At 32.2% G+C, this 16,242-nt stretch overlaps 1 protein-coding gene across 2 annotated transcripts in view; it reads left to right on the top strand.

Moving 5' to 3' along the window:
• SNTG1 (syntrophin gamma 1) overlaps positions 1–16,242 on the top strand; it is a 786,808-nt gene that overhangs the window by 381,204 nt on the left and 389,362 nt on the right. For both annotated transcript variants that reach the window (XM_031946419.1, XM_031946418.1), the window contains 2 exons: positions 2,473–2,603; positions 11,099–11,228. In XM_031946419.1, the coding sequence (XP_031802279.1) occupies positions 2,473–2,603; positions 11,099–11,228 (261 nt within the window). The remainder of the gene's footprint in view (positions 1–2,472; positions 2,604–11,098; positions 11,229–16,242) is intronic.

The following is a 16,242-nucleotide window of genomic DNA, read 5'->3' as shown; positions in this document are numbered from 1 at the left end:
ATATTAGGAGAAGTGAGCTTTAGTACTTCCCCTGTTCTGATATCTTGGCTCCACTTCACATGAAAAAAACTTTGTAAACTTTTAAAATTTTATGTAATTATTGTTTATGTATAGAAATGTATATAAATATAGTCCTATGTAAAGTTTTATATAAATATATCTATATAGATATCACTATTTTGAGAAATGAAGTCTTGGGGTAAGAATGAAATGCATTTAAGTGCTATTTCCAAAGGAAAAGGGTAATAACATGTTGAATAAAGTAATAATAATAGTAATAGTAATGGCTAATATTTACAGTGCCTATTATGTACTACATACTCTATTAAGTGCTTTAGAAATATTTCATTTTATTCTTACAATAACTTTGAGATGGTGGTGTGATTATTAGCACTATTTTACAGTTGAGACAACTGAGACAAACAGGTTAAATGACTAGTGTTTAGAAGACAAGTGTCTGGGGTCAAATTTTAAGTCAGGTCTTCCTGATACTAGGTTTAGCTCTTTTTATATTCAGTGTCACCAAAGTGAGATTATACATGGTAAAAGTTTCCTGTTTGTATTGGGAGATGAAAACTTCCTGAGTAGCTGTTCTCTAAATAAATGAAAGCAAAATCTGGTCCATGAAAAGAGGAACAATTATGTTTTATTTTGTCATTACACGGTATCGAATATACCAGGTAACCAAAAAAGAAGTTTAATTTTTTTCAAGTTTGTTATAATAATTTATTATAGGTATCACTGAAAATATTCAAGAACTATAAATTTATTTGGCTAATTAAATTTCCTTAATTCAATGTTTCAAGGATCTGAGATTCCTTGCTTCTTTTTATTTACGTGAAGAGTGACTAAAGTCTTTGTATAGTGTTTTCATGAGCTGTAAAAACAAGCAGGTAATAATCAGTTGATTATCAATAACCAAGAAGTTTTGATTAAGTAAGTGTCTACTATGTTGAAGGCACTCTGCTACATATTGGAATACAGATTTTGGTAGTATTGTTCAGTCATTTCAATCAAGTCCAGCTCTCTATGACCCCATTTGGATATTTCTTGGCAAAGATACTTGAGTGAATTTCCATTCCATGAGGATACTGAACCAAACAGGATTACATAATTTATCTAGGATCACACAATTACTATGTGTCTGAAACTGGGATTGAATTTAAGTCTTTTTAACTACAAGATAGACATTCTATCCGCTGGGCCACCGACCAGCCCTGGGAATACAAATAAAAAGAGTGGGGAATAAAATCTTATTCTCAAGGATCTTTTTTTGTTTGTTTGTTTGTTTTTGTTTTTAAATAACTTTTTATTGACGTACATATGCATGGGTAATTTTTACAACATTATCCCTTACATTCACTTCTGTTCCAACTTTTCCCTTTCCTCCCTCCACCCCCTCCCTAGATGGCAGGCAGTCTTATACATGTTAAATATGTTATAGTATAAGGGATTTTTGGTTTAATGAAGATAACAATCTCACTTAGAATTATATACATACAACTTATATCTGGGTCACAGGGAAATATTTTTTAGCTTAAATAGGATTCCCCAGACTTTGCTCTCAAGAGGTACCAATATAGGACTTTAGCTTTACTGGATTTAGTATTGACTCATTATTCTGTATATTGCATAACCACTCAAATCCCATCATTCTTCTTTCAGACTGATATCCCCATCTTAAATCTAAATTACCTTTCTGTCTTATTTATTACTTTTTTCCTATTCATTCCTTTTTTCTGTTATATTGGTTTACTTTTTTTTTAAGTACACACTCCTCTTCTTAATTTCTTGTAATCTTTTCTCCTCCTTTCATCATTATAAGACTAAGATCAAAATCTGGAGCTCAAAAATCTAAGTGACTTAATAATAATCTTCAATTATATGGAAGGAAAAGCATCATCTAGAGCAGAGATTCTTTTTTTTGCACGTGACATTGACCCATTTGGCAAACTGATGAAACCTACAGAACTTTTTACAGCATGTTTTTAAAAACATAAAATTAAATAGAATTATAAAGGAAACCATTTCTATTGAAACATATTTAAGTAAATATTATTTAAAAATAACAACAAGGCTAGGAAACCTGGGCTAAGAATTTAGTTAGAAGTAATAATTTTTTTAATCATATTAAAATATTCATTGTGAAAGGTTTATAGAAATATTGAATTTCCTTAGAGTTTGTCATATCTCATCCTTATTTCTATGTCACAAATATAGTACTCAAGTAGATTTGAACATTGTTTGATATAATTACCCTGATCAGTTTTCATCACATCAAAAAAGATGAGGAACAAATGGCTAACTACGGATACATTTTTAGAAGTATATAATTAAAATTATGATCATTTAGAAAAATGTTTTTCTTCAAATTGATAGATATTTGTGACATAGAATTTCAAAGAGTATACAATAGTACTTATTCATTAATATACATTTGGAAAGATTTGTGAGCCTCTGAATTCTTTTCAGGATACACTATCATGCTCTTCATGGCCAACTTCACCAGGTCTGAGATGGGAAAAGAGATGGTGTGACCTTCGATTAATCCCCTTACTTCACTCACGTTTCTCCCAGTACCTCCCTGGATCAGATTTGTGTCGGTGAGTGCCTCCATATTAATATTCTATTAGCTAGAAAATGTGTTTATAAATTGATTTTTTGAAGTGTGTGTGTGTGTGTATGTGTGTGTGTATATGTGTGTGTGTGTGTAATATGAATGTGTGCATGTGTGTATGTGTATAATGTGAATGGGTGTATGCTGATTTTGCTTAACTTCATCTTTAGGACAGGACATGTAAGTTCACTAATTAATCACAACTTGAACTCAAAAGAGATGGAGAAAGAACTGACAGTTGCAGACCCCAAAGCATAATTGTTTGTTGTCATTGTTTGGTTGTTTTTTTTTTTTTTTGTTTGTTTGTTTGTTTGTTTTTGATATTTAAATGAATGGGCAGATACTTATTTCTAAATGACTGTATATCTATGTCTGGACAGAACTTTAAAAGTCATTTACTACAATCCATTCACTTTGCTGATAAATAAACTGTGTCCTAGGGTGGTTAAATGACTTGACCAAAGTCATATAGGTAACAAGTTGTCTGGAACAAGGTTTGAACCCATGTCTTTCCACTGCCTCCCACTCACTAGGGAACATAGAACTACTTAATTTGTTTGGAGGGAGAGTATTCCTTTTTAAGGGGCAACTAGAAGGTGAAAACTTATAGAGCACTTAGCTAGAAGCAGGAAGACCTTATAGATACTTACTAGACTTATAGACTCAGGGCAAGTCACTTATTCCCATTTATTTCTATTTCTTCAGCTATAAAATGAAGTGGAAAACAAAATAACAAAACCTCTCTAGTACCCTTGCCAAGAAAACCACAAATGCAGTTACATACACACATACACACACACAAAAAAAAAAAAAAAAACTTGTATATAACTAAAACAACAAATTCCTTCTTAAAAGGACTTATTTTCGCTGTAATTCAGCTATGTTTGTGCATTAAAGAGAAAAGTCATTCTTGCTTCTTTTTGCAAAAGAATAAAATCACTCTGATATGAAAAGGAAATTCAAACATATTGGTCATAAATTATAAAAAAAATCTTGGCAGGAAAAGACAGCAATAAACCTTAAAATATTGAATAACTAAAACTAGGGATTTTGGTGTTGTTTTCAGTCATTTCAGTCATCTTCAACTCTAAGACTATACTGGAGTAATTTGCCATTTCCTTCTCTAGTTTATTTTATGATGAGGAATTGGAACAAATAGGTTTAAGGGACTTGTGCAGTGTCACACAATACTGTGTCTGAGTTTAGATTTGAACTTACCGAGGTGAGTTTTTTTGACTAGCTACCTCCCAAATTTAGAGAACTTAATGTCAATTTCATGTCCAGTTCTACATATCTCACCTCCCCTTTCCATTTATTTCTCTAAAACATCAATGAAAATTATCTGGAAATTTATCAAAATTTCCCACTATCTGATTATATAATTTGAATGTAGAAAACACTAAACTTTACAGCTCCAATAGAATCTTATTTTTTAATGTCATGATATTATATAGTAGTAAATATTATACTATATTTACAGGCAGCTAGGTGGTACAGAGAATAAAATACTGGGTTACAGGATTAGAACACCTGAATTCAAATATGGCATCAGACACAAATTATTGTGTGAAATGGACATCACAAAAATACTGATCTTCCAGATTGTTGTCTGAATTAGATGAGATAATAATTATAAAGCATAACATAGTACCTAGCATATACTGGATGTTATATAAATACTAGCTGTTCCTTATTATTATTCCTACTTTATTTGAAATTATTTTCATATAAATATCATTAAAGACATAGTGATTTTGTTAGAGTCATGCCATATCATCTGCATATGGAAATTCTCAGTGTAGAAAATCTCCCCACAGAAGTTTATTTACAGCTTCCTCGAATCTCTAGTCTTGTTGAGTTGCCTGAGGCATTGAAAGTCACACAACTAAGTGCATTAAAAATGGACCTTAAATCAAGGTTTTTCTGACTTTAAGTTGCTACATCATCATGATGCTTATGCTATATTTGCAGAAGCAAATGTAATTCTTAAAATAATGCCACAATGTTGTCAACCAATGTCTATCTATACTCCATATGTTTTCAAAAATGAATCTTCTTCCACAAGCATTAAATTAAACCCAAGAAGTTTTAACTACAATGGTACTCATGCAAGGCATTTATCCATAAAAATCTGTGTAAGCAGAAGGAAATTATTGTTTTTACAGCTAACTCTTTATTCATATAAATACTGGATAAAGGTGACTGAGGGATTTTAATAATAGTAAATATAACCCTAGATTGCTTTTCAGAGAACAATGGATTCCCCTCTTGATCTTCTTCTATTTTCCCTAAACCAAAAAGCTGAATTCTGAAAATTCATAGGTGAAATTTAATTTTAATTATGTAATGATGGTTTAATAACCATTTCTAAAACCATAATATTTAGTTAGCAACTAAAAGTTGGACAAAATTTACTAACTAGTAATATCATATTTCTATCTATGGCTCTAACTTAAAGAGGAAACACAGCCTGCAAACTGTAGGGTAGTTCACTTTATTTGGACTACAATTTTGAGTTAAATTACTGAAATTGTTATGAAATACAACAGTTGTTAAGAATAATTCATTTTTCAAAAACATAAACAGGAATCCTTAAAGACTTCAAAGCATTATTGAAAAGATAAAAATAAAAATATAAAGGGGAATAAAAAATATAAAGGCAAAATTACATTTTCCATAACATTTTAATTATGTAGTTATAATATCTGGGCTCTCTTTCTGGAGATCCTTCCAATGGGCTTTAATCTCAGAAGGATAGATACCACGTGAATGGTCAGGAATAGTCTAGAGTTTTTATTGTCTCCTTCACTGTCTGTCTCCTTACAATCTGTGCCTGTCACAGTCTGATCCAGTCTTGATTTTAGTGGAAGGAGTGCAGGAGGCAGGAGAGACACTAGGAGGATGGTCAAAGATAGAACATCTCATTTCCAGTCCTTTTTATTCTTATATAGCTTATTGTAATTACATCATTACAGCATACTTATTATATTTCATCAATTCCACTAAGTTAACACATTCTTTCAAGTATACTTCTCCAAAGTTCTGGCCCTCTACAGGTAGTTTTCTACCAAATATATTTCTTTTTGAGAAAGAATCATTTAAACAGTTTGAATGTTCTCAAGAGGATAGCCAACTTTGTTAAAGTTTAATGTCCCTTTATACTAAATAAATAGGTAATGGAAGATATTGATTTCAGAAAAGATTTTCATAAACTATTAACTAAATAAATTAATTATTACCATTTACTTCACATCCAATAATTTGGTCTTTTTGAAATTAAATTCAATCTTTTTTTTTTTCCTTTTGTAATACCTATCTCTAGAATACACATGAGTCTTTGAAAATTATGAGCCAAAAATAGTTCACAGTGTTAGTATTGCAAGACCAATCAACATTACTTTGAGTACATCACAGCAGACAGCAGTAATATAATGTGAGGAAATTGAAATATAAGAAGACTATGATCTATCCACTTTGTTTAATTAGGTGGTCAAAAAGGTGGTAAAAGTATACTTTCTGGATTCTTAATCCATCTAGTCACTTGAAAAAGTCATGGACAAGAGACCAAATTTAAGTTAAAAAAAAAATTGAGTTAATTCATTTGGCATATCAAAAAGAATTTACTTCAAAATAAAGAAAAGTTGATTAAGAGAGTAAGAAAAATGATATAGTGGCTTATATATAATTTATGAGTTATAAATTCATTTTGAAATTATTTACATCTTGCTACTCATATGTTTATATATAATTATGACTATATAGGGATATTGCATAATTTTATAGTCCAAAAGTTGATCTAAATGAATATTATTTGAATCAGATATTAATACATAATATATCAATACTTTTTTTACCCAGATGTATTTGTTTTACAAAAGTCGTAATTTTTTAAAATATGCTTTTTTTTTCCAGCTACATGATGCCTTTTAAGTTAGAATTTCTTAACCTTTTATTTCATGGATCTCTATAGAAGTCTGGTAATTCCTATGAACCCTTTCCCAAAATGATATTTTTAAATCCATAAAATAAAATACACAGAATTACAAAGAAAACAACTTTATTTTTTTTTTTTTGGGGGGGGGGATTTATCAGGTTTTGTTTTTTTTTTTAAAGCTAATCAACTCTAGGTTAAGAATTCCTGCTCTCAAAAAAAAAAAAAAAAAAAAAAAAGAGGTGATAAATGTACATATCACCATTCATCCATTAGTTCTATATTTCTATAAAGTGATTAATTAAATTCTGAAGTTTATTTGTTTTGAAATATTTCATTCTGCTTATCATTGTCCTTGAAGCCAAGAAAGTTATGTAATTATTGATTGTTTCCCTTAGTCTCCTCTGGCTACAAATAGTTTTGCCTCATGATAAACTCAAAATAAATACAAATATATTTTTATATATTTCTTGCTGAGGTAGATTTTTATATGTTTTATAAGAGGCACAGGTATACCTGAAGAGTAGAATATCTCTGATTTATGAAAGGAAAATTGGAAAATATATACCCAGGAGTTCAGAACTAGGACTCACATGAAAACAAAATGAACTTTGGATAAGTGTGCAGTCTCACATTCCAATGGCATCACTGTGAGCCCAAGTTATAAACTATGAATTGAACACAGAGAGGAGGAGAGTGGCAGAATGCCTAATGAAGCATTCTGTACCTACCATATGCTTTGTATTTTTTTAAATTTGTTTGTTTTGGGAAATGAAATAATATCTAATATCCATGGATCTTCACTTCCAAAGCTTTTTTAGGATGAAAGCCAAAAAGGATGTTTATTGAAAACTGAGAAATGTGTACAACTTTTATAGCATTTTGAACACTGAATGGCAGAAGTTTTCTACTGCTTTGTAATTGCTTGGAACTTAAACATGGTTTGTTATGCAATTCAATATGCTATGGCAAATGCACATAGTGGAACAGAGAGGCATGAAAGGCTTGGATGGTTTCCATTCATTTCAATGTCTTTCACACTTCTGTTGTGCCTAGCTTATGTCCAAACAATACAAAAGCACAATGTAAAATGAAATCATTAAAGCTGTGTGGAGTAACTTGGAATTCTACAGCATTTTCATAAGCAATTTAGAAGAGGATCATTTCATTTTCTTAAACAAAAACATAATCAATGAAAGCCCATGAGGGGTACTTAAACACTGCTCATTTCATTCTAAAGAAAACTTTGGTCATTACTGAAAATCACAAACTTTACACAAGAGATAAAAGACATTATTATCCATGAAGAGACCTAAAAGATCACTGTCTAAATTCTTTTTACAGTTGGGGAAGTTGAAGCCTGGAAAGGTTAAGCAATTTATCCAAAGTTAAGTAGTAAATAATAAAACAAAACAAAACAAAATAAAACTTTTCTGTAAAAGGAAAAGGTTAGAAGAAATGATCTCCAAAGTCACTTTCCAGACCTAAATCCTATATTTCTGTGATTCTATTTTATTAGTTTAGTGTAATTAGGTCTCTCTTTATAACCATTATTTCAATGACCTCCCCAGGTAAGTATTTGATGACACTACAAACCAATGAGTGGTTTTAAAAGCAGACAGATATAATGACATAGCTTCTCCTATGTAAATTTACCTGGTTAATTCTGCATTGTTTGTTATTTAAATTTTCTTCAGACCTCTGCCATGAACATAATTAACACTTCTCTGGCAAATATTTCTTTTTCCTTCAAGAACAGTTTCTACTGTCTTGAATTTGTGTACTGCCTAAATTGATCTTTACTCTTCCATTTTCAAACTTAGGCATTTATAAAATAGTACAGCAATCAAATGTGAGTTTAGAATGTGTGTATCACATTGTTTTTTTTGTTTTTGTTTTTTTGTTTTGTTTTTTTTTCATTATAGTAACTTTTTATTGACAGAATCCATGCCTGGGTAATTTTTTTTTTTTACAACATTATCCCTTGCACTCACTTCTGTTCCGATTTTTTTCCCTCCCACTCTCCACCCCCTCCCCTAGATGGCAAGCAGTCCTATATATGTTGAATATGTCCTAGTATATCCTAGATACAATGTATGTGTGCAGATCCAAACAGTTTTCTTGTTGCACAGGGAGAATTGGATTCAGAAGGTAGAAGTAACCCGGGAAGAAAAACAAAAATGCAAACAGTTTACATTCATTTCCCTAGTGTTTTTTTTTTTTTTTTTTTTCCTTTGGGTGTAGCTGCTTCTGTCCATCATTGATCAATTGAAATTGAATTAGGTCTCTTTGTCAAAGAAATCCGCTTTCATCAAATTACATCTTCATACAGTATCGTTGTTGACGTCTATAATGATCTTTCCAGCCTGGGGATCCTTGAGTTTCAGGCCTCTGAGGAGGGGGAGGGAGGAATGGGGAGAGTGTATTTTCTAGCAAGAGGTTGTGTAGGCAGGGGTCCTAATAGTGGTACTCAAAATAATCAATTGTACTCATTTCACTTAGCATCAGTTCGTGTAATTCTCTCCAAGCTTCTCTGTATTCATCTTGCTGGTCATTTCTTACAGAACAATAATATTCCATAACATTCATATACCACAATTTACCCAACCATTCTCCAATTGATGGGCAGCCACTCAGTTTCCAGCTTCTAGCCACTACAAACAGGCTGCCACAAACATTTTGGCACATACTGGTCCCTTTCCCTTCTTTAGTATCTCCTTGGGGTATAAGCCCAGTAGAAACACTGCTGGGTCAAAGGGTATGCACAGTTTGATAACTTTTTGGGCATAATTCCAGATTGCTCTTCAGAATGATTGGATTCGTTCACAGCTCCACCAACAATGTATCAGTGTCCCAGTTTTCCCATCCCTCAACACTCATCATTATTTTTTCCTGTCATCTTAGCCAATCTGACAGGTGTGTAGTGGTATCTCAGAGTTGTTTTAATTTGCATTTCTCTGATTAATAATGATTTGGAACACTCTTTCATATGAGTGGTAATGATTTTAATTTCATCATCTGAAAATTGTCTGTTCATATCCTTTGACCATTTATCAATTGGAGAATGGCTTGGTTTCTTATAAATTAAGTCAGCTCTCTATATATTTTGAAATGAGGCCTTTATCAGAACCTTTAACTGTGAAGATGTTTTCCCAGTTTGTTGCTTCCCTTCTAATCTTGTTTACATTAGTTTTGTTTGTACAGAAGCTTTTTAATATGATGTAATCAAAATTTTCTATTTTGTGATCAATAATGGTCTCTAGTTCGTCTTTAGTCACAAATTTCTTCCTCTTCCACAAGTCTGAGAGATAAACTATCCTATGTTCCTCCAATGTGTTTATATTCTCATTCTTTATGTCTAAATCATGGACCCATTTTGATCTTATCTTGGTATACGGTGTTAAGTGTGGGTCCATGCCTAATTTCTGCCATACTAATTTCCAGTTATCCCAGCAGTTTTTGTCAAATAATGAATTCTTATCCCAAAGTGAGGATCTTTGGGTTTGTCAAACACTAAATTGCTATAGTTGACTATTCTGTCTTGTGAACCTAACCTGTTCCACTGATCAACTAATCTATTTCCTAGCCAATACCAAATGGTTTTGGTGACTGCTGCTTTATAATATAGTTTTAGATCAGGTACAGCTAGGCCACCTTCATTTGATTTTTTTTCGTTAATTCTTTTGAGATTCTTGACCTTTTATTATTCCATATGAATTTTGTTGTTATTTTTTCTAGATCATTAAAATATTTTCTTGGAAGTCTGATTGGTATAGCACTAAATAAATAGATTAGTTTAGGGGTATTGTCATCTTTATTATATTTGCTCGACCTATCCAGGAGCACTTGATATTTTTCCAATTGTTTAAGTCTGACTTTATTTGTGTGGAAAGTTTTTTGTAATTTAGCTCATATAATTCCTGACTTTCCTTTGGTAGATTGATTCCCAAATATTTTATGCTGTCGACAGTTATTCTGAATGGAATTTCTCTTTGTATCTCTTGCTGTTGGATTTTTGGTGATGTATAAAATGCTGCAGGATTTATAGGGGATTTATTTTATAACCTGCAACTTTGCTAAAGTTATGGATTATTTCTAATAGCTTTTTGTAGAATCTCTAGGGTTCTCTAAGTATACCATCATATCATCTGCAAGAGTGATAGTTTGGTTTCCTCACTGCCTATTCTGATTCCTTTAATCTCTTTCTCGACTCTTATTGCCGAGGCTAGTGTTTCTAATACAATATTGAATAGTAATGGTGACAGTGGGCAACCTTGCTTCACTCCAGATCTTACTGGGAAATATTCCAGTTTTTCGCCATTGCATATGATGCTTACTGATGGTTTTAAATATATGCTCCTGACTATTTTAAGAAAAAGTCCATTTATTCCTATACTCTCAAGTGTTTTTATTAGGAATGGATGCTGGATTTTATCAAATGCTTTTATTACACTGTTAAGAATAAAATATTTCCAACAAGTGTTGCAAAGAGATGAATGTTTAGATAAATAAGATTATTTTCTGATCTGATCTTTTATGAATATTGACAGACAGAACGCATTTCAAGTAATTGCTGTGGATGGGGTTTGCAGTGGAATAATTCAATGTCTCTCTACTGAAGACTGCATCGATTGGCTACAAGCAATAGCAACAAATATTTCAAACCTCACAAAGCACAATGTAAGTATGAACCTAAATGATTGGAAGGATTCCCATTCATATTGAATAAAAACTATTGTAAAATTCTCTTGAGTTTCAGTCTAGACTTAATTGTGCATAAGCATTGCTTGGAGCTTCCACAAAGTAGCCAATTCCAATTCTATCTTTGCAACTATTTTGGATAGCTGAAAGGGTGGATAACCAAAAGGGTTATCATTTTACTCTAAGCTATCTTATAGGACCTTACTTACCAGGACCAGAACAAAGTACTTTTTCCACAAGGTACCAGTACATGGCCAGCAGGAGTTCATGACAAATGTTAGTTATGCTCAATATATATACTCTTATGCTTGCTATGCTTATTAAATGCAATTAAATATATGCTTTCTTGACTCAAGTAGAGACATATCTGTAATGACCTGCTAACACGCAGGACACCCCAGAATCAGCCAGAGTCAGGATAAGCAAAAGTCCGTATTTATTCTTGGTCTTAGACGCAGGATTGAACAGGATGGAAGCAGAATCTCTGCGCCCCCCTTCCCCCTAGTCTACTGCTGAGAGTGTGTGTCCCTGGCTAGCTTTACTCCACCTCTTATTCCCTCCTACAATCCTTTATACACCAATCATTGAACCAGCACGGATAGTGGAAAGGACCATTTTCCAAGCATATGCCCATAGAATATTGTCCAATCAGTAGTTAGCCTCAAACACTCAGCAGTCCCCATCTCAGTGCATCAACCCAATACTTTCAGCCCTCTACACATATCCTGTAGATATAGCAGGATCAATACTAGATCAATGCAATAAAGTGAATATTGCAGTAAACCATGGGACACATTTTATTTTTAGTTTTATAGAGTATATAAAATTATTTTTATACCACACTATAGTCTATTAAATGAGCAATAGTATTATGTCTATAAAACAATGTAAATATTTTAATTGAAAATACATAATGTCTAAAAATGCTATCCATCATATGAGGCTATAGCAAGTAGTAAACTTTTAGCTGGTGGAGGGTCTTGCTTTGATGTTGATCGCTATTGGTTGATCAGGATAGTGGTTAGAGAAGGTTGGAGTATCAGTAGCGATTTCTTAAAATAAGACAACAATGAAGTTTGCCACATTGACTGGCTCTTTATGAAAGACTTCTCTTTAGCGTGTGATGCTACTTGATAACATTTTACCCACAATAAAATATTTTTTTTTCAAAATTGGAGTCAATCTTCTCAACCCTTCCCATTACTTCATCAACTAAATTTATATAATATTCTTCAATATTGTAGTGGCCTGAGGAGAAAGATAGTGGAATAACTGATTTGTAGAACAGCCAGAATATATGTAATATTTGTCAATTAAGTTCACCTTTTTATATAATTGTCATTGGTGTTATCCCCAAACAATTACAATAGAAATATTAAAGATGATTAATCACAAGTGATCATAATTAATATAATAATAATGAACATATTAAAAAGCAGAAACATGACTTTGGCTACCTATAAAACATTCATACAGGCAAAGAATTTTTTTTTTCCAATAGCAATATGTGGCCATAAAAGTTAAACTACAAGTGTGATAGAACTGATGTTTTTGAATTGTGGTGCTGGAGAAGACTTTGACAGTCCCTTGGACAGCAAAGAGATCAAACCAGTCAATATTTAAATAAATTAATTCATACTTCTCATGGAAGAACAGATCCTAAAGTGAACACTTAAATGCTTTGTACACAAAATAGAAAGAAAGGATTCATTGGAAAATATTCTGATTTCAGGAAGGATAAAAGACAAAAGGAAAAGGGACTAGCAGAGGTTGAAATGGATAGATAATATCATGGAAACAACAAATATGAACTTGGACTTATTTTGATGGATAGGGGAGTATAGAAAGATCTATAGTGCTATAGTCCATGGAGGCATGAAGAGTCAGACATGAAAGGTTAAACATCATCAAAATCATGAAAAAGTTTGAAATATCGTAAGAATTACCCAAATGTGACAAAGAGATAAGATGTGAGCACACACTATTAAGAAAATAGTTTCAATAGAATTATATAATGCAGGGTTACCACAAACCTCCAATTAAAAAACAAAACAAACAATATTTGCAAAGTATAATAAAGCGAATTATAACAAAATGAAGTATGCTTATATTAAAGAATTTCAGGGTGATATTGGCAGGTTTATTAGTTTTATATTCTATAGGATAGAGTCTGTAAATGTTTGAAAAGCTAGGGGGAAAAGAAAATTCATAGACAAAATTCTAAAAAGATACTGATAGTCTAAGTTGGTACTATTATTAAACAAACAAACAAACATGGCAGAGGTCAACACCAGAGGTGTAGACCAAGTATAAAAAAATCCCCTCAAGTTATTCTGTTTTTTTTTTTTAATCATCTTATTTCACTCTGCCTCCCATTTGTTTCCTTCCACCACCCTTTCCATCACCGAAGTTTGCATAATTATTCTGAATTAAACCTTCTGCATAGAATAATAAATTACCTATTGAAAATCATTTATATTCAAATAAGAGGGCAAGAAGGATTCTGGGATGATGGTGGTCAGCAAATTTCAAGCTCTCCAGATTCCCCACAAAAAAGATAATTTTGTGCCTCAGGGTGAACATAGACTGGAGAAAAACCAAGCAGAGTTGGAGCAGAACAGGGATCCCCCTGATGCTATCCAAGAAGATCCAAAGAAAGACTTGAGGTCAGCAATTAACCAGTGTGAAGAACAAATCCCTCCAGGCTAGTTTTGCAGAATCACCAAGTAAGGAGTCCTAGGATGAATTGGGTTTTCCTGGAGCCTCAGCAGGAACCACAGAAATGTTCACCTTCTTTCACCTTTGTGTGGAGTTGCAGGTCTGAGTCCAGGAAGACCGAAGGAACCTCAGCTGCTTAGGAATGCCAGTCCCAGCTGTATTGCAGAGACCCAGCCCTAGATGAGAAGAAGCTAACATCCATTAATGCAAAGGCAGACAGGGAAGCTGCTGGCTGTTGGCACCTGCAGGAAGAGGAAACTTTTGATTGAGGGTTCCAGATCAGAGGATCGAGATGAAGTGAAGCTAGAGGAATTATTGTTCCACCCCATGATTAGAGCTTACTTCTCATTAAAAAAATGAACCAGTAAAGAAGAAATAACCCAACCACAGAAATTTACTATAGGAATAGAGAAGACCAAGGTTCATCTTCAGAGGAGGACACTGAAGAAAAAGATCTTCTACCTCAAGGAGTAATGTTAAATGGCTCCCTGCCCAGCAAGAATTCACAGAACTCATAAAAGACTTTAAAAATCAAATTAAATAGATTGAGAAAAACTAACTAAATAAATAGAGGCCATCCAAGAAAAAACAAGATTATGAAAAGAAAAAGTTAACCAGTCAGAAAAGAAGATACACAATCTTAATGATGAAAATAATTCTTTGAAAATTAGAATTGGACAAGTGAAAGCCAGTAAAGTTATGAGAATTCAAGAAATGGCAAACAAAATATAAAGAATGAAAAAATAGAACAGAATGTGAAACTAAAGAAAAACAAGAAATTTGGAGAACAAATCAAGAAGAGAGAATATAACTACCTGAAAGCTGTGATCAAAATAAAAAGAATCTTGACACAATAATGCAAGAAATAATCAAAGAAAATTACACTGAAGTGATAGAACATGAAAGTAGTAATAGAAAAAAAATTCAAATGATTACCTCAAAGAGATCTTTTGTGAAAAACACATAAGAATGCTATTGCCAAATTTTGAAATCTTCTTGTCAAAAAGAATACTTTGCAAGAAACAAAACAAAACAAAACAAAACAAAACAAAAAATACAATTCAAATATAATGGAGCTACAATTAGAATTGTACAAAACTTATCAGTAGCCACAATAAAATATTGCAGGTCCTAGAATCATATATACTTGCGATCAAAAGAAGTAGACCTGTGACCAAAAATATCATATGCATGAAAGTTATCCATAATGATGAATGAAACAAAGATGGACATTTAATAAACTTGCAAATCTTCAGTACTTTCAACCAAACTCAAATTTAATAGAAAAGTTAATGTATAAAAGCCAATATCAAAGAATAATTTCAATAAACTTAACATAGACAATTTATTTATGATTTTTTTACATGGAAGCATATATCTTATTGTTCAAAATTGACATTAGTAATTGGGTAGCTCATAACAAAGATTAGGGCAGACTTAGGTATAATCTTACTAGAAAGCATGACTGTGTAGGAAAATGAGGTATAGAAGAATAGACAGGTATTGGGGGGGGGGAGATTTTCTGAAAACCTGCACAAATTGGCAATGGATTAAATACCATATTTACTATGTACATATCATGAAGATCTAATACCCTCAAAAATCTACATGTATAAGCCAATATTCCAATTTGTAAAAACCAAAGCATCACATGTAAAAGAAAATATGGAACATGCAATACATTTGTTCCATTTCTACAATTCCATGAAGCATAAGCACACTTTACTGCTGGATTTTCACTCTTGTAATGGTTGCCTTTCTCCAATGCTGAAAGTCTCTCTGAGTATCTAATATAGCAGATGCTATTCTCAATTATCTGAACTACTATGGAACTCATTTTGCTATTATGATAATATAGGAATGTGTGTGTGTGTGTGTGTGTGTGTGTGTGTAGTTACACTTCTAAGTATGATTATCTCTAATTACATGTCCTTTTGATTTTGTTATTCATTAATATTTCAAAGCATTATTGATTACAAAGCATTCTGAGCTATAAAAGAGTGTATATATCTAAAGGACTATTATTATTAATTGTACTAAGAGTAATAATACAAAAGTCACATTGACTTTAGGAAGAAGCATGAAGTTGTAGCTTCATGTAGACAAATCAAACAAATTAAAACATACAACAAGAAAATAGTGAAGTGTTAGGGAAGATGATTTCAAAATTATTTCCTTTTTAATTTCCCCAAATTTGCACCAAATGATCTAAAGAGAGAAAAAAATCATCATTATTCCTTCCCGAAAGGTTCTCCAATTTTTTTTCTCCCTGCAA

Source organism: Sarcophilus harrisii, chromosome 1 (genome assembly GCF_902635505.1).
Source record: "Sarcophilus harrisii chromosome 1, mSarHar1.11, whole genome shotgun sequence".
NCBI classification, from domain to species: Eukaryota; Metazoa; Chordata; class Mammalia; order Dasyuromorphia; family Dasyuridae; genus Sarcophilus; species Sarcophilus harrisii.
Note: the sequence above shows the minus strand (reverse complement) of the source record. Positions and strands in the feature narration are given on the sequence as shown.